This window comes from Tursiops truncatus, chromosome 4, assembly GCF_011762595.2.
Source record: "Tursiops truncatus isolate mTurTru1 chromosome 4, mTurTru1.mat.Y, whole genome shotgun sequence".
Taxonomy (NCBI): domain Eukaryota; kingdom Metazoa; phylum Chordata; class Mammalia; order Artiodactyla; family Delphinidae; genus Tursiops; species Tursiops truncatus.
In genome coordinates this window covers 39,894,183-39,918,399 of record NC_047037.1, presented here as the reverse complement: position 1 = coordinate 39,918,399, position 24,217 = coordinate 39,894,183, and the positions used below count along the sequence as shown (strand labels likewise).

The window sequence follows — 24,217 nt, the reverse complement described above, 5'->3', positions numbered from 1 at the left end:
TCAGTCCCTGGTCGGGGAATTAAGATCCCACAAGCTGCGCTACGTGGCCAAAAAAAAAAAAAAAAAAAAAGAGAGAGAATGCAAGGAACACCCTTATTCAGACTATATCAAATAAGGGTGGGGTGTTAGGAACATTAAGGAACCAGTTCTCACATTATCCCAGATATTTCAGGTAGGAGTATCTTGGTAGGAATTCATGGATCTTTGCTCTACTGCTCTGCCAGCCACTAATTCAGCTACTAAATTTTATTTTTCCTGGGTACTGACTCTCTTAGTCTTTATATAATTTTCGTGTTGAATTACTGAGAGAATCTGCTTATGCTGATAAGCTCTGCCCAAACTGAGGCAGATTGTTTTTACTGCTGGCCTGTTTGTGGATTGGCTTTTCCCCTTCACCTCCTCCACCAGTCAGCTGTGGTGTGGGGAAGGGGGGTGTCACATAAGTAACATCCTTTGCTGGCTTTGCAGCAACATCCCTGGAAAGAGAAGTTTCTCTATGATAAGGTTGTAAGTATGACGTTATTTAGTCAATGTCACTCCATTCTTACTTTTCTGTTCGCTTTGTACTCACTGTTCAAATCTGGGGCAAATCATTATTGCCTCATCTCTACAGTGGTTGCCTTATTTCTGCTATTGCTCTGCTCTAATTCATAAAATAACCAGCGTGGTTCTTTTAAAAAATAAGTAAATCATATCAACGCTCCTCCTCTGCTTCAGTTGCATCCCACCACATTTAGCTTTCAAACTCCTTACTGAGACCTTTAAGGCCTTGCCAAATCTTGTCCCTGTCTCCTTCTCCTACCTCTCTCACTTATTATCTCCTTTATACTATGCTCTCACTCATCTTCTTTTAATTCCTCTAACTCTAACACATTAATAGCCCTCTCCAGGCCTTTCACACATGCTGCTCTGTCAGAATGCCCTTCCCACTCCCTTTTTCTTCATCCCCTTTCCTTCGCCTGCCTGGTTATTTCTCATCTTTTGAATCTTCAATATCATTTACTTAGAGGCCATCCCTGAAGAGGCTAGTTGAAAGTTAAATCCCCCTGTTGTTTTCCTTGAGAATACGTATCATAATTTGTTAGTGTATTTACTCAATGTTAAATTCTCCCATCAGACTATAAGCTCCCTGAGAGTATGAACCTTGTCTATTTTGTATACCACTCTATTCTTAACTCTTGTCACAGAGCCTGGCAGATAAGTGGCACTTAAATAAATACTTGTGGAAATCAAATGCAACTTTAAAAAAGAAAAAACAAAAAAAAGAGTCATGTACTCTGATTAGAATTAGTGACTAAATCAAATTTTTCAAATCAAGTTAATTTTTCTCTCTTTTTAAAAATATTTATTTATTTTGGCTGCACTGGATCTTCGTTGCGGCACGTGGGATCTACATTGCAGCATGTGGGCTTCTTAGTTGCGGCATGCCAGCTTCTTAGTTGTGGCATGCATGTAGAATCTAGTTCCCGGACCAGAGATCAAACCTGGCCCCCCTGTATTGGGAGCTCAGAGTCTTACCCACTGGACCACCAGGAAAGTCCCAAGTTAATTTTTTTCTCTTGAAATGGTAATGGCATGGTAATTGTAGAAATTTTTTAGAAAAATGGAAAAATAAAATAATCCTCCATAATCTTACTGCTGTTAATCTTTTGGAATGTTTCCTTTTTCTTGTGTACATTTTGAAATATATTTGGACTTAATTTGGGTTCTAATGAGAATAACTCATAGTAGAATATAGCAAAGTTTCTTAAGTTTGGCACTATTGACATCTTGGGCCAGATAATTCTTTGTTGTGGGAAACTTCCCTTTGTGTTGTAGGATGTTTAGTAGCATCCCTTGCCTCTGCCCATTTGATTCCAGTAGCATGTCTGTCCCCTTCCCCCCAAGTTGTAAAAACCAAAATTGTCTCCAGAAATTACCAAACGTCCCCTGAGTGGCAAAATCACCCTGGGTGAGAACCATTGGGACGCAGTCTTGTGGGATATAAAATTAACCAACACTAACAAGGAACAACCTGAAAAGGAAATTGAGAGGCATACCCATTTACAGTAACATCAAAAGGAATATAATACTTAGGAATAAAACTAACCAATGAGAAGAAAAACTTTTACACTGAAAACTGTAAAATGTTGCTGAAAGAAATTAAAGGGGACACAAATAAATGGAAAGACATACTGTGTTCATGGATAGAAAGACTTATTATTGTTAAATGTCTGTACTACCCAAAGTGATCTACAGATTTAATGCAAATCTACGGATTTATCAAAATCTCAGGGGTATTATTTGTAGAAATAGAAAAATCCATCTTAAAATTCATGTGGAATCTCAATGGGCCCCAAATAGTCAAAAGTAATCTTGAAAAAGAAGATAAAGTTGGAGGTCTCATACTTCCTGATTTTAAAACTTAGTACAAAGCTACAGTAATGAAAACTGTGATACTTGCATAAAGTCAGACATATAGACCAATGGAATAGAATGGGGAGCCCAGAAATAAACCCTAGCATGTATGGGCAAATTATTTTTGGTGAGAGTGCCAAGACCATTCAGTGGTAAAAGGACAGTCTTTTCAACAAATGGTGCTGGGAATATTTGATATCCACAAGCAAAAGAATGAAGTTGGACCCTAACCTAATACCATATACAAAAATTAACTCAAAATGTATCAAAAGCCTAAATATAAGACAAAACAATAAAACTCTTAAGAAGAAAACGTGGGACAAAGGCTTCATGACATGAAACTAGCAGTGATTTCTTGGATATGACACCAAAAGCATAGGTGACAAAAGAGAAAATAGGTAAATTGGACTACATCAAACGTTAAGATTTCTGTACATAAAAGGACCCAGTCAACATTGTGAAAAGGCAACTGGCGGAATGGGAGAAAATACTTGCACATCTAATATGTGGTTAACATCCAGAATATATAAAGAACTCCTACAACTCAATAACAAAAAAATAAACCTCTATTTTAAAATGGGCAAAGGATTTGAATAAACATATCTCCAAAGAAGTTATACAAGTGGCCAACAAGCATATGAAAAGGTGTTCAACATTACTAGTTATTGAGGAAATGGGCAGGTCAGAACCACAATGGGATACCACCTTACACCCATTAGAATGACTACTGAAAAAACAAAACAAAACAAAAAAAAAAAAGACCCCAGAAAATAACAAGCGTTGATGAAGATGTGGAGAAATTGGTACCATGGTACACTGTTGGTGAGAATGCAAAATTGTTCAGCCACTATGGAAAATGGTATGGTGATTCCTCAAAAAATTAAAAATAGAATTACCATATGACCCAGCAACTCCACTCCTGGGTTCGGAATATACCCAAAAGAATTGAAAAGGACTTGAAAGAGGTATTTGTACCCTTAATAGTCATAGCAGCATTATCTGCAGTAGTCAAAAGGTGGAAGCAAGCCAAGTGTCCTTCAGTGGGTGAATGGACAAATAAAATGTGGTATATGCATGCAATGGAATATTCTGACTTAAGAAGAAAGGAAATTCTGGCACATTACAATGTGGGTGAAACTTGAAGCCATTATGCTAAGTCACAAAAAGCAAAAATTGTACAATTCCACCTATATTAGGTACCTAGAATAGCAAAATTCATAGAAACAGAAAGTAGCGTAATGGTTGCCCAGGGGGAAGGGGAAATAGGGAGTTGATGTTTAATAGGTTATAGGGTTTCAGTTTATTGAGATGAAAAGAGTTTTGGACATTGGGTGCACAAAAATGCAAATGTACTGAACTCTTCACTTAAGAATTATTACGATGGCAAATTTTACATTTTTTAATAAAAATTTTTTAGTTAGAAATGGTTATGATAGTATGTTTTATGTCGTGTATTTTACCACAGTTTAAAAAAAGAAAAGAAAAAACACTTGACAACCAATGTTAGTGAGGATGTGGAGCAAGGGGAAGTCTCATTCATTGCTGGTGGGAATACAAATTGGTACAGCCACGTTGAAAGGCAGTTTGGCAAGGTTTCTTACTCTTACCATACAATTCATTAACCACACTCTTTGGTTTTTATGCAAATGAAGGTAAGTAAACTATGATACATTGAGACAATGGAATATTATTCAGCACTAAGAAAAAATGTTCTATCAAACTATTAAAAGACATGGAAGAAGCTTAAATATATACTACTAAATGAAAGATGCCAATCTAAAAAGGCCACCTCCTGTATGATTCCAGCTATATGACATTCTGGAAAGGGCAAAAGTGTAGAGACAGTGAAAGATCAGTGGTTTCCAGAGACTGTAGGCAGAGTACAGAGGATTTTTAGGGCAGTGAAACTAATCTGTATGATACTATAATAATGGTAGATACATGTTATTTTACGTTTGTCAAAACCTGTAGGATGTACCCTAATGTAAACTATGGACTTTGGGTGATAATGATGTGTCATAGGTTTGTCATTTGTAACAAAGGTACCACACTAGTACAGAATGTTGATAGTGGAGGAGGGACGAGGAATACATGGGAACTCTGTACTTTCTGTTCAGTTTTTCTGTGGGCTTAAAACTGCTCTAAAGTTTACTTTTCAAAAAGGTGTGTATGGCATGATATTATTCATGTTAAATGTATTAAAACTATTATAGATGTGTTGATATACAGTCAAAACACTCATGAGAATTCAGAAAAATGGTTGCTTCTGGGAAGGCAAAAGGGGAAAGGGAGTGGAGAGGGTTGAGGTTGGAATGAGGTTTCAGCAGTATCTGTAATACTTAGAAATTCTTATTTCTTTAAAAAATAAAGCAAATGGGACAAAATAGTGATATTCATTGATACATGAGTATCTTATGATTTTCTCTACTTTTTTGTATATTTGACATTTCAAAAAATAATTTCATACTTATAGAAGTGGTTAATTTGGGAATATATATGTTAAAATGTAGTCTACTTCATTGACTGCATTGATGGAGGGGGAACCATTATTTACACAAATTTAGTCTTGTCCTGAAATATACGACCTACTCAGAAATAAGACTGCTTGCAGAGTGGCTTAAGGGAACAGGGAAGGGCTAGAGAGTGGGGTTTGTTTTCATTTGGAGAAATCTGTGTTGTGTAGATAACAGAGCTCACCTTTGGTTCTGTAACTTATTCAGGTACAGTACTGTAGCACAGTAAATAACATGTGGGTTAGAAGCTTTGAGTCTTGGGTAGTATTTTTCAGCTTATTAAGTGTCCAGGGATGGGAATAAACGGTAACAGAAACAGACCAGAATTCATAGTAGATTTGGGGCGGGGGAATTGTTTCTGTGATGATAAGCCATATTAAATTATAAAGTAAATATACAGTAATCTGATGGTTCTCAGTCCTCATCTTATTTGACCTGTCAGTACCATTTGACATAGTTAATTATGTATTCTTCCTTGAAAAGTAATTTTTTTTCACTTGATTCCAGCTTTGCACAGATTCCTATTGTCTTCTGTCTCACTGACTGTTACTTCTTAGTTCTCTGCCCCTTAATATTTAAAGTGCCTGAAGTTATGCTCACTCTGCAGGTAATCTTATCAAATCATCTGGTTTTAAATGCGATTTATACACAGCCAGCTTTCTAAGTTGATATTTTTAGTCCTAACCTCTTCCTTGAAACCTAGGCTCAAACTGACGTCTTGACTCATTTTGATTCATTATAAGTATATTAAACTTAGCATGTTCAAAAGTCATATTACTCCCCAAACCTGCTCATCATTCAGTCTGCCCCATCTCAGTAAATGGTAGTTCCATCTTTCACTTAACTTGGACCAAAAACCTTCCATTCCTCATTGTTTCCTCTCTTTCACAGTCTTATCTAGCCCATTAATTAGCACATTTTGTAGATTCAATCTTCGGAATATATCAGTCTTCAGAATCTGCATCTCATTATGTCCCCTGCTATCACTCTGCTCCAAACTATTAGCTCTTATTTGGACTACTACAGTTACGTTGTATTCCCAACACAGCAGCTGGAATGATTCTGTTTTAAGTCAGAGTATGATGTCTCATTTGCTCAGAACCCATCAGTGGCTTTCTATCGCACTAAGAGTAAATGCCAAAATCTTTACAGTGGCCATCCATTTCCTTCTCCTCTGTTCATTGCATGTCAGCCACCTGGACTCTGCCTTTCCTCTTCTCTTATGTCTGGTCCTTTTTTACTTGCTAATTCCTCTGCCTTGAATACTTTCTGCTAAATTACCAGCATGGCTTGCTTACTCATCTTAAGGTCTTTACTTAAAAATATCCCTCTTCTTGGGACTTTCCTGGTGGTTCAGTGGTTAAGACTCCGTGCTCCCAATGCAGCGGCCCCAGATTCAATCCCTGGTCAGGGAACTAGATCCTGCACGCTGCAACTAAGACCTGGAGGAGCCAAATAAATAAATATTTTTTAAACATTTTTTTTAAAGTTAAAAAAAATCCACTTTCTTGGCTTTATATTTTTTCTAATACTTGTCACTATCTAACATATATTTTAGGTTTTTTTTTTTTTTTTTTTTTTTTTTTTACAGTACGCGGGCCTCTGACTGTTGTGGCCTCTCCCGTTGAGGAGCGCAGGCTCCGGACGTGCAGGCTCAGCGGCCATGGCTCACGGGTCCAGCCGCTCTGCGGCATGTGGGATCCTCCCGGACCAGGGCACGAACCTGTGTCCCCTGCATTGGCAGGCGGACTCTCAACCACTGTGCCATCAGGGAAGTCCTATATTTTAGTTTTATTTATTGTCTTTCCCCACACTAGGTTCTGTGAAGTCAGAGATTTTTATCCTTTTGTTCCCTGCTGTGTCCTTAACACTGAGAACAGTTTATGGTATATAATGATCAGTAAACATTTGTTGGGTGAATTACTGGCTTTTTGTGTAGATGTACACATCTGTTTAGTATGTGAGCATAATTAGAGTTAATGCTTCTCAAATGGTGTTTTAGTAAAGCAATTCAGTGATTTACCTTTTAATGAAGTTTTTCTGTTGCCATTGTGAAAGTCTTTGAACAGAAGTTCACAAAGAAAAATAAATATTTTGAAAATACTGAGGAAAAAGAAGGAAAAGTGGCTTATTTGAAGAGATATGCAACAGAAGGAGACCTAGAATGAAAAGGTAGTATGGTCTAGTATAAAGAACATTGGTCTGGGGCCAGGATAATCTGAGCCTTGGACAAGTCACTATAAAATGAGATAGTTTAAATGATTTCTATTTTTTCCAGTTTACAAAATCCTACAGTGATATTTGTGTAGATTTTTCTGTAACAAAACCATGAATTTGAATTGATTATATTCATAAAATGTACATACAAGGAAAATATTCCTTAATCTCCTGCTTTTCATGTTTTATTTTAATCTGATCTTGTTTTGTAAATGGAAAAAATAATTGGTTTTCTCATGTGAGAATGCACTAAATAAACAGAGATAGCAGATTTCTTTAGCAGTGTTGACTTGGGTTCTGTTGACTTCCTTAACTTGGTTGAATCTCATTTGGTTTCTTGTTCTTCGTAATTTTTCCCAATGTCTTTCCCGTATGTTTTCTTCAACTTGTTATTCAGTCAGTTCCTGAAATTGTGTTTCTTCTATGAAGTAGTCAAAACCTTTGAAGAGAAATGATCACTCTTGCCAGGATTTGATCAGTCTCATTCTAAAAGAGAAGGGAGTACCTTCCCTTTTGCTCATATAAAATTCAAACATGCATTGTTTGGTATAACAGGTGTCTCTATGTGTTGTCCTTAATCACTTTCTATGTGATTCTGAAAGTTCACCTTGGAGCATTTCCCATCTTTGAGAGGGTTGGTTATATGTGTCTCACCAAACTATGGTCATTTCTTAACCTTTTTTCTTTCCCTACCAAACACCTCCTCCTTGCCAGCAGCACGCATGCACAGACACACATACACACAGAGTTCATTTGTTTGGTAATGATCTCTGTTACCAAATCTATTGAAAGCTCAATGATTTCCATGTGCTTTGCAGCATAATTTAAGGCCAGAAAAAACCCTGCAAAATGTGAAAACACAGAGCAGTTACGCCAGAGCCACACAATATCTTTTCATTGTTTACAATCTTGAGCTATGGCTTTCTCAGTATTCTTAGCATAGAAGTTACTGCCATCGGTAGTAACTTGTACTAATGGCAATTTTAAATATTTTTGTGACTTTGTTTTTTGAAGTTGATAACATTGATAAAATTTTTGAGACATAAAAGATGTTAGAATCCCTTCACTCTACAGATGAAGGAATTAATGCCCATAAACATGGTAACTTGACTAAGATTACAGTAATAAAAGGTAGAGCTGGGACTAGTAGCCATATACCAGTAGTTTAGCCATATGGTAGTACCCATCTTGGGGGGAGACATGTATGTATTCTGTATTTTCTCCTCTGTTATGTGTGTGTGTATATACACCTCTTGTACAATATAGGTGAATATAGAAAACTTAGGAAATTTAACTTTTTCCTTTTCTTCTTACCTTTGTTTTCTAACTTTTCCAAATATGTATAACTTTTGAATTTAATGTATTTCCTTATTGTTTGAATATTGATTAGATAGTGAAACTCTACTGTAATGCCATTCCTTAGAGTTAACAACTATTAACAGTTTCTAACATTTTTGTGATTTTTATCTTTTTTTTTTAATTTATTTTTTGGCTGCATTGGGTTTTTGTTGCTGTGTGTGGGCTTTCTCTAGTTGAAGTGAACAGGGACTACTCTTCATTGCAGTGTGCGGGCTTCTTATTGTGGTGGCTTCTCTTGTTGCGGAGCACGGGCCCTAGAGCACGTGGGCTTCAGTAGTCGTGGCTCATGGGCTCTAAAGTGCAGGGTCGGTAGTTGTGGCGCACGGGCTTAGTTGCTCCACGACATGTGGGATCTTCCCGGACCAGGGCTTGAACCTGTGTCCCCAGCATTGGCAGGCGGACTCTTAACCACTGTGCCACCAGGGAAGTCCCTTTGTGATTTTTAAAAAAGTACATTCATGTAATTTAATAATTTTAATAAGTTAAATTTCAATGCTTATAATTTACATGTGGATCATTTTAAAGTATGGTATCTGTAGATTCGAAGTATTTCTTAAAACTTGTCCAAAAGCTTGCCAAGGTTAAATCTGGCCTCCTACAGTGAATTTACTTTTTGTTTTTTGGTGGGTTTTTTTTGCGGTATGTGGGCCTCTCACTGTCGTGACCTCTCCCGTTGCGGGGCACAGGCTCCGGACACGCAGGCTCAGCGGCCATGGCTCACGGGCCTAGCCACTCCACGGCATGTGGGATCTTCCCGGAGCAGGGCATGAACCCGTGTCCCCTGCATCGACAGGTGGACTCTCAACCACTGTGCCACCAGGGAAGCCCGTGAATTTACTTTTAAACTTCTCTTATACTCAACCTCCATTCATCTTTTTACTTGTCAGAGATAAGAACTTGATTCTACTTATGAAGAGTTTTGTCTATCACTAGTAGTGCTAATTAGAACTTTTCTCTCCTACTGCTGCTATTAATAAATATTATTGCTGAGAAATAAATCCACAGTTTGAGCAAGCATATAACGTTAAGCATTTAACATTAAGCATTTTTTTTATTGTCATAAATGTGAAGTTGGAATTTACTTGCTAATCACCTGCAATTTAACAACATATATGCTATTTGGCAAAGGCATAAATAAGCACCATAATGACTGCTGCTGGAGAGATCAACAAGTGGAGATGAGAGGAGGGAGAAATAGGTAAAGAATGGGAAAACAGACTTCTATAGATATTTATTTTTAGCATTTGGTTTACCATATTTATTGGATTAAACAGCTGTTGTACTTATGTTTAGGATGCAATGGTTATATAGGTTGAAAACACTAGTAACTCACTTTTAATTCTCTTTTTGTATATGTTCTATCTTCTACCTGAAATGCCTGTCTCTAACTGAATTTCCATTCAGTCTTAAAGATTCAGCTTATATTTCATCAGCTTATATTTCATCTTTATTACATAGACTCTCTGCTGTTAAGATTAGTATGCACATTATAACACATTACATATATTTAAATGAATAAAGTCAAGTAACATATTTGGAATGGTGTTTGACACCCAGTGTTTGCTAAGTGTTAGGCCTTATTACTATTTTATTAAATTGTATTTTTTTGTCATAAGAGTACTACCTTCTTAAGGCCATGGATATGCTATTCTGGTCCATCCTTGTATTTCTTATGATTGGCAAGTAGGTGATTAATAAATATTTGAATACTTGAGTGTGTGCTTTTTAGCAGGCTGTAAGTAGTAATACAGTAGTAATCCACATTGAGGGGAGGATTTGTGTGTGTGTGTGTGTGTGTGTGTGTGTGTGTGTAACTTTTTAAAAACTGCTTTATTGGGATATAGTTTACTTTGCATAAAATTCACACATTTTAAGTATACAATTAAATGATTTTTAGCCAATTTTCAGAGTTGTGGTAATATTACTAAATACCAATTTTAAAATATAGCTCATCACTTCACAAAAGGCCTTATGCCTGATAAATTTTTTTATTCTTTTGCTTTTTTGTGCTATTACCCAAGTATCAGTATTCCTAAGGTAAAAATGACAGGCTGGATGAAATAAAATCAAAGTATTATGTCCCTTACCTTTGAATGACTAACTTTAGAATTTTCTTTAAATGTTTTTCTCTAGTAAGACTTACTGAGTCCTTACTGATCTAAACCCTAACTTTTTACTCAAGAAAATTTAAACCATTCAGTTTCATACAGTATATTATTACATCATCATATCTTAAATTAATAGTTTCTAAAGTTTTAAAGAAAACAGTATATTATATGGATAAAAAGTGACTTAGAAATTAACTAGCCATAAGTTGGAAAGAAAGTACTCTACTTTTCACCCCATTGGAGCAGAGAAAGTAATCCCTAGAACCTAGCACAGTAATGGATACATAGTAATTATTTGTTAATTTTAAAAACTACATAACTATTAAATGGAAATGCCATTCTGTGTTCTGTAAGATTCACTTGTTTGAATTTTTTGACAATTTCTTGTTCCCTTTTGCCTGAGTTTAGAACTTTGAAGCTGTATCACAAGCAAAGAAATGTAAAAATTCTGGATGATCAGAGCAGCCTGAACTCTACTGTTTATTGGGGGTGGGGGGCTGGAGGCGGGCACCCTCTATAGCCTTTGTTTTTTAGATAGTCTTTGGCCTATAAATAAGCCTTTGGCTAGTTTGGCAGCCTTTTGGAATTCTGATTGACAGCTTACTGTATCAGTTAAGTCATGCGAATCCAGAACTATTATATTTGTATGTAGTATGTAAAAACCCAGCTCTTTAAGATAAGTTAAGATTTAGAAAAAGAAGCCTTGTGTATCCCTTTCATGAGACCTCAGAGAAATAAAAGTCCTTCTTGATTCGAGATGGGGTTGTGATTTGAAAATGTCTAAATATCTAATACCACTTTTAAGACACTTTGTTTTTTGCAATAAAAAACATGGGTAAATGCTGCCAGGTTGTTGTGTAGGATATCTTTCTATCTAACTATTTCATTCAATCTTCTCTTTACCTTGGAGGTAACAGCTTTCTCGCAAGAGAAGAAAACTCTTTCTTGCTCTATTGTAAAGAGGTTGTCAGTTCTTTTATTTTGCAAATGTTTCTGTGGAGAGTAGTAGCCCAAAGCTTATGTCACAGCAACTACAGTGCTAAATTGTTTTGACAAATCCTTTATTAAAAGTTTCAAATTATCAGAAACGAATTTAATAAGCAAGATGTACAAAAATGGGGGAAAATGTGTGTAAATAAATATTTAGGTCAATATATAGCAGTTGTTTAGGATTTATTAATAGTTTGCTTTATTAAGAAGTTAAAGCCCATTCATTGTACATTAATCCTACTTCTTTAGATGGGATTACAGACTAGACTAGAAATAATCTCTGTCCCTCAAAAGTCTACCTTTTTACTGAACAAATCTTTTAAGTAGTACATTTTGCAGATTTTATTTTCTGTGAGAAACAGGACATAGTTTTATGTTATTGTTTATTTGAGTTATTTATTGTTTTTGTATTGTGATACAGCGAAAGCGCATTGTCTTGATAATAGTACTTTTGCTTTGGAATGAACCATAGGCTCTAAAATTGGCTTGAACTCTATTTGACTTTAAGACTTGTGGGAGACAATATGGCATAGTGGTTAACTGGCTTTGTATGAGACTCTGAATTCTAATCCTGGCTGTCCCACTTCTAGCCATGTAGCCTTGGCCAAGTAGTTCAACTTCTCTAAACCTCAGTGTCCTCACTTGTAAAAGTAAAAATATTTCTTCTTACTTCTTAAAGGCTGTAATGATTAAACTATGGTGAATATTGAAACTCTTGTTGTAATACTTGTCTACTTATTTTTATTCATTTTGCAGCCTATCTTATTAGTATTTTTTAATTGTCTTGCTATTTTTATTTTATTTTAATATTTATTATTTATTTATTTAGGCTGCACCGGGTCTTAGTTGCAACATCAGCCTTCTTAGTTGCAGCATGCAGGCTTCTTAGTTGCAGAATGCATGCAGGATCTAGTTCGCTGACCAGGGATCGAACCCTGGCCCCCTGCATTGGGAGTTTGGAGTCCATTTTCTTAGCAGTTGCTGTATAGTGTATTAGAAGAGGCCTTGAAGAGAGAATTTCCAGTGCATTAGAGGAATAGCAAAGTTAGTGAGGATACAGCAGAATGAATTGAGAGAGTGATAGGAGCTGAGATCTTAGAGGTGGTAACCGGGGGTGGGGGCGGGGGTGAGGGGGTGAGGTAGGAAGACTTAAGCCATTATAATGACTGGGCATTTACTCCAGAGTGGAGAGCCAGTGGATGGTTTTGAAGAGGGGAGTAACATGACCTGATTGACTTTTTAGAAAGGAGTTCTAAAAAGGAGAAAGGAGTTCTTTGCAGAGTCCTTATTCCCATGGAGTCTATGGGTGGAATTCAGGAGGTCCTGGGAACTTAGAAAAAAATTAATTACATCTTTGTTTTCACTAACTTCTAACTGAAACAGTATTCCCTTCAGTTAATAATGTAGCCAATAAACCTCAGTAGTTATTAAAGTTACCTGTGATTTTTGTCACCACCAATAAAAATCAGATTATAGTTGCAAAATATGTTTCATCTAATATCCAGTGCAATGGGCTTTCTCTAGTTGCAGCGAGCGAGGGCTACTCTTCATTGTGGTGGCTTCTCTTGTTGCGGAGTACAGGCTCTAGGCTCACAGGGTTCAGTAGTTGTGGCACGTGGGCTCTAGAATGCAGGCATAGTAGTTGTGGCACACGGGCTTAGTTGTTCCACGGCATATGGGATCTTCCCAGACCAGGGCTCGAACCCGTGTCCACTGCATTGTCAGGCGGGTTCTTAACCACTGCACCACCAGGGAAGTCCTCTATGTTAGGTAACTTTAAAATGAGAAAAACACTTTAAAAAACAGAATGGTTACAGTATGTGGTAGAATAATTAATGTGCTTCTTAGGAAGAATGAAATAGATCTGCCTATACCACCATGGAAGATCTTTAAGATCTTTAATTAAATAAACAAAAATAAGGTGAAGATCAGAATAAATAGATAAGTGTGTCAAAATCATAGTAAATCTAACAATGTTTACCTTTAGAGAAAGAAACTATGAATGGGCAGGAAGGTTCTCTCCCCTTCCCCCATCCCCCCTTTTTTAAAGCAGTTGCATTTACTAACCTTATACATATATTAGTTTTTAAATAGGGAGTTCATATGGGGGGTGAGATTACCTTGTATATATATTACTTTTTAAATAGGAAGTTCATATAGGGGGTGAGATTATGGGTTCTTTTATTCTTTGTACCTTTGTGTTATAATTCTTATGTTAGCAGTTTAAAATTTTTATGATATATCCAATATTATAGCTCCATTAATAATTTCAGTGATGTTCAGTATTTGAGAATGAATATGAAATGAAGATAGGAAATCATCTATATAATATAACCTTTATTATGAGTAAAATATGACTATGTATATATATGAGTAGAAGAAAAGATAAGGGGATGTACATCAAAATGTTAATATCAGTTTTCTCTGGCTGATGGAATTTGAGGTGATTTTTTTAAAAATAATTTTCTTTAATTTCTTGTAGACTATGAGAAGACAACGAAATGAAGTTGTAGTTGAATTAAGGAAGGTGAGCCTGATTAATATTGGGTACTTTCAAGCATAATTCTAACAACCTTACAGCATATAGAGAAATTAGCAAATGTATATTAATCTCAGGTGCTTAATTGGCATTTCTTTTTCTTTTGAAAATGGAAAGATTGACTAAATTTGACAAGCTATTGAAGTTGACAAGATACAGTTTGTCCACTATCCAAATATAGAGATAAACACATTATCAAATGATTTTTTCTTATGTAATTTTAAATGATTTATATAAAATATATGTCATACTAAATAGTTCTGCTATTTACAGTAGTAATTACTCCATAAAAGGAACTTGGTACTTAAAAATTTCATCAACTTTTCAAGTATTAAAGTAGGTTAGTTGAGAATATATTTTTAAGTTTGTCACAAACATTTTTAGTGAAATTCAAGTGGCCCTTCAGTTTTGTAAGGTATTGTTGATTTTTGTCTGATTTTGAACTGCGCAACTTTTGCTTTGACTTTGTTTTTAGGTGATAAAGAGAAGCTCCCAGATGATGTATAAAATGGTTTAGTACTTTTAAATAAATATGTATGTTTGGTTCTGGCTTAAACTATACACTATCTTTTTAAATCAAATTATTTTGTTTTTTAGTTTATTTTTACATTGTTCACGGTTCATTAAAAATGTAATATTTGGGGTTTGGGGCTCAAATTAGTGTTGCTTAAGTGTTTAATTCACAATTTGGTTTAATTTTCTGCGTTTGCATTTTACTTTTAAAAGTCACTTCATGTTTTTTTGTAGGCACAGGACTGCCTAACCTTTGTATGAAAGTATTTAGCTTTTTAAAAATTAACTGAAGTTTTTTTTTTTTTTAAAGAATAAAAGAGATGAACATCTCTTAAAGAGAAGGAATGTACCACATGAAGATATCTGTGAAGACTCTGACATAGATGGTGATTATAGAGTGGTAAGTAATTGTTATTCTGGTAATTTAAAAATACCAGTGAAAAATTTTTACATAAATATAGAATTACAAGGTGATTTTTTAACTTAGTTTTCTCTAACTTTTTTCCCAGCAAAATACCTCTCTAGAAGCTATTGTTCAAGTAAGTTGAGTTTCCCCCCCTTTTCATTTGTATTTCTTGGACTTAACAACTAATTACTGTGTATCTGCATCAAAAATTGTTTTGTTTTTTATAGAATGCTTCAAGTGATAACCAAGGAATTCAGTTAAGTGCAGTTCAAGCTGCTAGGTAAGTTAAATTTTAAGGACATATTTTGTAACTTACACAGGAGTTCTCTTTTGGGTTTTCACTATATAGTAGTCCTGTTTCTTATATTAACTTTGATGACAATAAAGAACAGTCATAGACCAACTGAATTTATTTTCAAAATTGTTCTCTGATTTAGAGTATTAAAATTAGCAGTTTTCTAAACTCACTAATACATTGAGGCGTTAGTGTGGCTAATAGGTACAAATGCCAGGGAAAAGTTGATTTGACAGGGTATTGCTATAGACTAATAGAAAAACATTATTTATAAAGCTTTTTACCTTTTACTGATTAATAGGTATTTAATTTTATTAAAATTCAGATTCATCAAATCCTACTCAGGTAGCTAATTCTTCTCACAGTCCTCATATTGATCAAACAATGAATTGAATTAAAGCTTACTGTAGCAGTGTACAGGGAAGTACACATTAAGATTTAGGGCTACAGAGACTCCCACTTCTCAGTCAATGTAAGAATATTTAGTTATTTTTGCACATTCTTATAAAACCTATGCACTCATATTTTAAGGGAAAACCAAAAACTTTTTACTGAGACATTTGTATTAATACATAGCTCGGGGAAGACATGGTTGTATCATAGTACAATATAGTGGTTTCTTTTTTTTTAAATTTTATTTATTTTTGGCTGCATTGGGTCTTTGTTGCTGCGTGCGGGCTTTCTCTAGTTGCGGTGAGCAGGGGCTACTCTTCATTGCAGTGCTAAGGCTTCTCATCACGGTGGCTTCTCTTGTTGCAGAGCACAGGCTCTAGGGCGCGTGGGCTTCAGTAGTTGTGGCACATGGGCTCAGTAGTTGTGGCTCGTGGGCTCTAGAGCACAGGCTCAGTAGTTGTGGCGCATGGGCTTAGTTGCTCCGCAGCATGTGAGATCTTCCTGGACCAGGGCTCGAACCCGTGCCTCCTGCATTGACAGGCGGATTCTTAACCACTGCACCATCAGGGAAGCCCTTTGTTTTTTTATAAATAAAAGAATACCACCCTATGTTGTAATTGTAGGAAAGAGACACTTAAGCAAGAAATTGATTCTAGTTACAGAATTTTAAAGTGAAAAAAAAACTTCACAGTTTTATGTAATATCTTATCCAGTGCATGAGTCCCTTTTATGTTTATTAGACTTTCTTTCTTTTGCATATTCACTTTAAATGGCCTAGAACACATACGGAAATTATAGAATTAAATGTTGCCCACCACAGGTAGAAGAACTTCTTAGAGAGAACTTTGCTATGTAGGAAGAAAATCACAGAAGTTTTCACATCTCAGAATGGCAAATTAATGTAATAGGAAGAATGATTAAGAAATTGGTACATTATGCTCACCATTGTCAGAGTTGATTATAGTATTGGAGCAGCTCTTCTCAACATGAGTTCTGTAAGATAATTAAAGCCCTAAGGCAGGGGATCTCAAAATATAGTGTGTGGATCCCTAGGAGAGCCTGGGATAACTTAAGGAGGTATTATTTTCACAATAATAATAAGACTTTATTTGCCTTTTTTGTTGTTGTTTTTACTGTGTTAACATTCACATGGATGTTGCAAAAGCAACTGTGGGTAAACTACTGGCACCTTAGCACAGAGCAAGACAGTGTCACCAAACTGATGATACATTGTAGATATTATATGCGCCATTTTACAAAGAAAGAGGGACATTTCTCTTTAAGAATGTCCTCAGTGAAGTAATAAAAAATAATTTCTTTTATTAAATTTGAAACCTTGATTAAGAAAGACTGGGTTGGGCTTCCCTGGTGGCGCAGTGGTTGAGAGTCCGCCTGCCGATGCAGGGGACACGAGTTCGTGCCCGGGTCCGGGAAGATCCCACATGCCGTGGAGCGGCTGGGCCCGTGAGCCATGGCCGCTGAGCCTGCACATCCGGAGCCTGTGCTCTGCAACGGGAGAGGCCACAACAGTGAGAGGCCTGCGTACCGCAAAAAAAAAAAAAGAAAAAGAAAAAGAAAAAGACTGGGTTTATTTCCTGTGTTGTGCAAAGAATCGTACCATTTATTACAGAAAATACTGTGAAGAAGCATGTGGAATAATTCTTGCTTTGTAAGAAGTTTAGAACCTAATCGGGAAGGCAAAACTATATTAAAAATAGTGATGCTCAACAGCGAATGTAGCCATATGCCGTGTATATATTCTCGGAATTCAGAGAGGGTATTTTGAAAACATTTAACTTGAAAAGGTAGAGTTTGAATAGGCAAAAAAGAGAGCATTCCAAGTGTGGGGAATAGGATTTGAAGGGCCTAGAAATTAGACTGAAATGGTCGGACAGACAACTGACCTGTTGTTGAATTACAGAGAATAAGATTAGTAGATAAATAAGATGGAGCTAGTTTGTGGAGTGTTATAAAAAACTCAGTCAAGGAGTTTACACTGATAGGGTAGTAAATTAGCAGCCATCACTTGGTTTATATAGGGGAATAATCTGATTAAAGTTGCTTAAACATTGTCTTCATATAGTAGTGCAGGGGATTCAATGGGTGAAGATTTGTGTTAGGCCACATTTAGGATTTGTCAGCTAAAATTGCAGTCTGCCATATGTGTAAATGGGCACTAGGTATTGTTTTACTCTCTAAGCTCCATGAGAGCAAGGATGTGTCTGTCTTATTCACCTTAGTATCTCCAATATCTCTCTGGATATTTTCCTATGTATTGCTGTGTTTATTTCATTTCCTTTAGTTGTTGAGATGAGAATGTTGTTGAGCTTTTATGACCTTTGATTTGGTATATAGAGTAGGATGAAGAACTGGACACTAGTATCAGCTATAAACTTGTACCAGCATCCTATCTGCTTTTGTCCTAACTTAAAAAAAAGTGGTTCATGTCTTACCATTTTTTCCTAATTATTACTAATCTCTGTAAATTTATAAATTAATTTATAATAGAGAAAAGGTTGCATTATGTAAATTTAAAAAGTAGCTTGCAGGGAGAGTATTTGTGCCAAATATTCAGTTTATTGTAATATATCAAATGTGAATTTGAATTTAATTATATGTCATTAAGTTCACAAGGGGTATGTTTATATCTCTTATAGGAAGCTTTTGTCCAGTGATCGAAATCCACCAATTGATGACTTAATAAAATCTGGAATATTGCCTATTTTAGTCCATTGTCTTGAAAGAGATGACAAGTAAGTACATTATTTTAAGAAATAATTTAGGATGTATCCTTTGCAGAAGATAAGATTTTCTCGTAGTTAGTTTGGTCTTTAAAGAAAAAAAAGGGGGCTATAAGGTGGAGTTGAGAAGCCAAAGTAAAAAACAGTGTAAGGAATGTTTACACCAAGAGAGGAAAGTAAAGACCAAACGGGAACTTGCGAATGATATATTTAACTTTTAAGCTTTGAAAATTGGCAAGAACTAGTTTAGCCAGATAGGTACTTGAGAAAACTATTCGGGTAATAATGTGCAGGTATCTTAATAAAGAGTTCTTACTAAAAATAAGGACACCTGAGGAGGTTGTATGCTTTTTATACTGAAGAGATATTTTAAATAGTCATTGGAAGTTTAAAAAAAAGTACTGGGTGCATAGATCTTTTGAATAAAAATATGTAATACTTTTGAAATGCTAGGGGGAGGAGTGGTTGGTGGATATTTGGGCCAATGTAGAAATTCCTGCTGTTTAAAATTATTTGTTTTTTGTAGTCCTTCTTTACAGTTTGAAGCTGCATGGGCTTTGACAAACATTGCGTCTGGAACCTCTGAACAAACTCAAGCAGTAGTTCAGTCCAGTAAGTTGGTTATTAAGAGACAAAATTGTGATTTTCAAAAAAAGTTAATTAAAAAACTCAATGCTTTTCCTAAAAGAATAGAGCTATTTATTTTATAAAGTAATTAAGTATTTTGAATTCAGTAACAAATAAGGTAGTTGAAATAGGCCAACTCAGGTATGTTACTTTGATCACCTTGTCCCATTGACTGACATTTTCTATTTCCAAAAATTCATTTGATTCTAAATCTGAAAACATTTTGTAATTATAGTAGTAGTTACATTATTGTGTTTATAGGACATTACAGAAATAAAGGTGTTTTTCCTGTTGGCATACTACCTGTTGGACACTGTTAATGAGATGTCCATTATACATTTTAAAGAAATCTTCTTTTATAAAGTGGTCCTACTTTAGAGAATGGCTTGAAAATTTTTTTTCATTGTTATTATAGGATTGGTTGTTTTTTATGTTCCAAGAAATGTAAGTGGGAAATAATTATTGAAAGTAATAACTTGAATTATTTTCATTAGTACTATTTGATTCTTCTACTAAACAAAGAAATTAATAATTTTAAAGAAGGTACTTTCAGAATCCCCTTCAAATATGTAAGCAGTATACTTGTCTAATAAGCCTGTTAAAATCTTAAGCACTGTCAAGATTTTGAAAGGGAACAAAAGTGTTATCCAGTGAGGATTTTATTATATAGACACTTGTATTATAATATTACATAGAAAAGATAATTTCCTTAAATTATAATAAAACTGATTAATTTTGGGTTCAGGTGATTTTGGGGTTTGGTTTTTTTGGTTTTGCTTTGTATAGTTGACTGTTTAGTTAATTTTATGATCTCAAGACAATGTCTTAATCCCTCTTCTTTTCTCTTTTGTGTTCCTTAAAGATTAGAAAGAGGCTTAGAATTTGTTTTAACACTGCTAGTCTGTCTTAATATACCAAAAGTAATGGATAAATGAATTACTTTTTACTATAAGTAAGCATGATTGATCTACATGTACTCAAATAGCATTTTTCAGAGCAATATCAGAGGGAAGAAAAGAAATAGAAGAATCATTTGTTCAGTGCAGTATTATTCTGTTAAACATCTCTTTGTTTTTCCTTGTGTTAAGCAACAGAATCATTTTCTGATTCAAAAGGTCTCACGTGGCACAGGAATCACTGGCCTGGCTAAAGACCCATATGATGTTATTTTAAATTTCTATATTCAAAAGTTATTTTAATAATTGGAGTTTTTTTCAAATTTGAAGCTAATGCTAATCTATAAGGAATTAATTTCTTAAAATTGGAATTAAATCCGGTTTTAACTGTGAATGAAATTTTATCAGCTTAATTTGACATTTGTTGTCTGTGTGTTAAAACTGTCACTTTGATGATGAATAGTCTGCTAGCTGGAAATTTTCCACTACCATTATTCTAATGAAAATCATTTAATGAAGATATATTTTAAATATATATATATATATAATATATATATATATATATTTTTTTTTTGCTGTACGCGGGGCCTCTCACTGCTGTGGCCTCTCCCGTTGCAGAGCACAGGCTCTGGACGCGCAGACTCAGCGGCCATGGCTCACGGGCCCAGCCGCTCCGCGGCATGTGGGATCTTCCCAGACCGGGGCACGAACCCGTGTCCCCTGTGTCGGCAGGCGGACTCTCAACCACTACGCCACCAGGGAAGCCCTTAAATATATTTTTGATAGGTTTCTTTCTTTTGGGATTTCCGCAAAGAAACAAGTTTGATTTTTGGTTTAGATTATAGTGTTTTCAACCTTTTTCCTTTCAATTTTATTGAAATATAATTGATATATAACAGTATCTTCAAATTTAAATGATAGCTTATGTTTTCCTCCTTCAGATGCTGTTCCACTTTTCCTGAGGCTTCTCCATTCACCCCATCAAAATGTCTGTGAGCAAGCAGTGTGGGCATTGGGAAATATCATAGGTTTGTCTAAAACTTGTAATACTAGTCCAACAATCATTGTTATCATGTACTGTGTAATAAAAATGACTACTAGTAGTTGAAAAGAAAAAGCAATTTGCCTTTTTTAGTACTAGTTTTTATGAACTAGTTTACAGAAATTACAGCTGTTTAAAGTATAAACCCATAGTAAACAGAATGAACATTTTTGTTGCTTGTGATACCAGTATATCTCTTTGTATATAGTCAACTCTTAATTATTTGAATAATTATGAAATATGTATGTGATTTAGATATTTTCCTCTTTCTCCTTTATTATGTTGGTCCATTTTATTCCTCAGCTCTCTTACTATCCTAGGAAATAATAAGAAAAAAGGAGGAGGCAAAACATAAACCAAAATTTTTCTCTAATAGCAGTTCTGAGAAGAATCTAAATTGAAATTTTTTATATCTCTTGTGGATTTTAGTGCAATGAAGTATAGTAATGTTATCCACTGTCATCATGAGGTCATCATCATACATGTGGTATCTGTACCTTATAGGCAGTCTCATTAAATGTTGACCACCATGATTGCCATACCTTCAGGTTTTTTCTGATAAATAATTGTAGGAAGAATAATTAAAGACAATTCCAGTATTTCAAGAATTTGTTTTTTAACTACAACCTAACTTCACCCAAACTCAAAAATTCAAAAATCTGTCCTCCAGTGGAGAATGGAAAAAATCTGCAGTCTGAACTGTATTGTGTACCATGATGTTAAAAGTTATTTTTGCCACAGATTTTTTTATTTTTGCGTAGAAGTAATCAGTTTTGCTCTGATATACCTCCTCTTTATTACCCTTTTGGGGGCCAAGATGGAAGGTAAGGTATGGTTAGTGCTCCACAATTGCGAGTTTTCAAATGGGAGAATTTCCCTATAAACTGTTCTTGGCATATGGTATATTACTGTTAGGAATGCTATCGTTTGTATATCCAGAGTCCCTCACTTTTATACCAAATTGTAGATTTAGAACTATTAGTACAACATCTTGATCTTTGGCTTTTAATTCAGTGACATTTTAGAATTAATTAGAATACATGGTTGCAAAAAGAACAAGCATTTTATCTTCAGATACCACAGTGCAGGGCAAAGTGTTTTCACTTACGGAATGTAATACTTCAGTGTGGCTTTCATACTACAAATTATAGTGATACTCTAGATAGAGGAAATTAAATTTGGCACTTTTCTCTAGGGCAGTGATTCTCAAACTCTAGCCTGTTATCAAAATTATATTAAGGGCTTGTTAAAACAGAATCCTGGACCCACAGAGTTTCTGTTTCAACAGATTTGGGATAGGGCCCCAAAATCACTATGGGAACCACTGATCTAGGGGTATTGGTTCCCTCTCCCCTGCCTTTTTGAGACATAGTTTCTAAGTGTATAGAGTAATTTATAGTTAATACTCTCTATGCTTTGATATTAGATCATCAGTATAAATTCTACAAATATTTTCTCTGTAATGGTATTTCAATATATCTCTTTTTATAACGTGAAAGTTTCTTAAACTTAGAGTACCATTGAGAGAGAAGAGAAAAAGCAAGAATTCTGTGTTCACAAAGTACTTTAAAGCCTTACTGAGGCTTTTAGATGGCATAAAAACATTTTAGATGGCATAAAAACATTTTAGGGTGAACAGCATATAAACCTGAATACATGAATAATGCGCAAAAAAATCTTAGTACCTTATCTTGCTTCTCTTGACTCAAAGAACTAGGTTATTATTGTCTAAAACTTTCACATAAAACAAAATAGTGTACTTGGTTCAAATACAGGAAGTAGCATATTGAACCCAGTGCTTTACGTTTTCTGAGTTGCTTATTGTATTGAATTAATAAATCCTTCTTCCTACAGGTGATGGGCCACAGTGTAGAGATTATGTCATAAGTCTTGGAGTTGTGAAACCTTTACTTTCCTTCATAAGTCCATCTATTCCTATAACATTCTTAAGAAATGTTACTTGGGTTATGGTCAACTTATGTCGCCACAAAGACCCACCACCCCCAATGGAAACCATTCAGGAGGTAACAAGTATTTTTGTTTTTGTTTTCCTTTAAAGTAAAGTAGATACCATTATGTGTATGTTTTTATCTGTGTATATTTTAAAATCTATATATTTCTCTCTTCAGATTCTTCCAGCTCTTTGTGTTTTAATTCATCACACAGACGTAAATGTGAGTAAATGCTTCCCGTCATATATTTTTATATGTATATATGGTTAGGGCTTATCCCTATGACACAGGGGAGAAAATGACATTATGTCAGTGCACTCTATCAAATTTTTTCATTTCAGAAGCTGCAATACATAGTTTGGTATTTTATATTTTCTCTGTGTTTACCCATATCACAGTATGTAATTTCAGTGAAGAAATCAAGCCTGTTATTTTGGTCTGGGCAGTAATGTATGTGCATATATTATATATTAGTGTTGTGAAAACTGGCATTGGAAGTTCTTAAAGTTGCCAGTTAGTAATCTCTCTCACTAAGATTTTATCTTTGATTGTTCATGAGCTTCTTATGAAAGCTCATTTTGACAGCTGGCCATTGAGAGAACACTTACACCTAGTGGTATTATTTTTCGAAAGGTAAAAAAGAGAAATATTTGTGCCTTTATGCATGGGTTTGTATTCATATACCATTCTTACACCAAACCATGAATATCAGTTGCTCTTTAATTTCATTTTTACTCTATTAATTCATTTATAATGACTTTGGTAATGGCTTCACTTGGTGTAGAGATAATTGAGTATACAAACAAAAAGGAAACAAATCAGTGCAGACTAGATTTTAAACATAATAAATATATCCTACTCATACTAACACAGAGAGCAAAGGAGAAAGCAACTCAGGAAGTATGAATGAGTGGGAAACTGCCATAACTGCTTATAAATTCAGTCTAGCCTTTATTGTGTTAGAAGAGCTAGGAATATAATGGGTAAAAGAAAATCACATGGATAAAACTCATAGTAACAATCAGAACCTTGTGTAGTTCTTTAAAAACACAGTTTGGTATGATCACTGTCTGACAAGCTGCTTCATTCCTTCACAGTTTCTAGGGTATTAATACCCTTTTGCCAGGATCTCTGTAAAGACATGGAGCAAATTAAAGTTAGAATTATACTACATCAAGCAGTGACATAATGTGCTTGATTTATTCATTAGATGAACATGATCTTTGTCC

General features: G+C 35.0%; 1 protein-coding gene across 2 annotated transcripts in view; it reads left to right on the top strand.

The window, feature by feature from the left end:
- Nucleotides 1-24,217, top strand: part of KPNA4 (karyopherin subunit alpha 4) — a 55,349-nt gene that overhangs the window by 12,082 nt on the left and 19,050 nt on the right. The window contains exons 1-10 of one of the 2 annotated variants that reach the window (XM_019946235.3): nucleotides 8,970-9,684; nucleotides 14,067-14,111; nucleotides 14,947-15,036; nucleotides 15,146-15,175; nucleotides 15,270-15,322; nucleotides 18,388-18,483; nucleotides 18,998-19,083; nucleotides 20,936-21,022; nucleotides 22,891-23,060; nucleotides 23,166-23,210. In XM_019946235.3, coding sequence (XP_019801794.1) covers nucleotides 14,070-14,111; nucleotides 14,947-15,036; nucleotides 15,146-15,175; nucleotides 15,270-15,322; nucleotides 18,388-18,483; nucleotides 18,998-19,083; nucleotides 20,936-21,022; nucleotides 22,891-23,060; nucleotides 23,166-23,210 — 699 coding nt within the window. In that variant the 5' untranslated portion in view covers nucleotides 8,970-9,684; nucleotides 14,067-14,069. Of the gene's footprint in view, nucleotides 1-8,969; nucleotides 9,685-14,066; nucleotides 14,112-14,946; nucleotides 15,037-15,145; nucleotides 15,176-15,269; nucleotides 15,323-18,387; nucleotides 18,484-18,997; nucleotides 19,084-20,935; nucleotides 21,023-22,890; nucleotides 23,061-23,165; nucleotides 23,211-24,217 lie in introns of those variants that run through there. The other variant, XM_033855428.2, reaches the window with a different exon arrangement.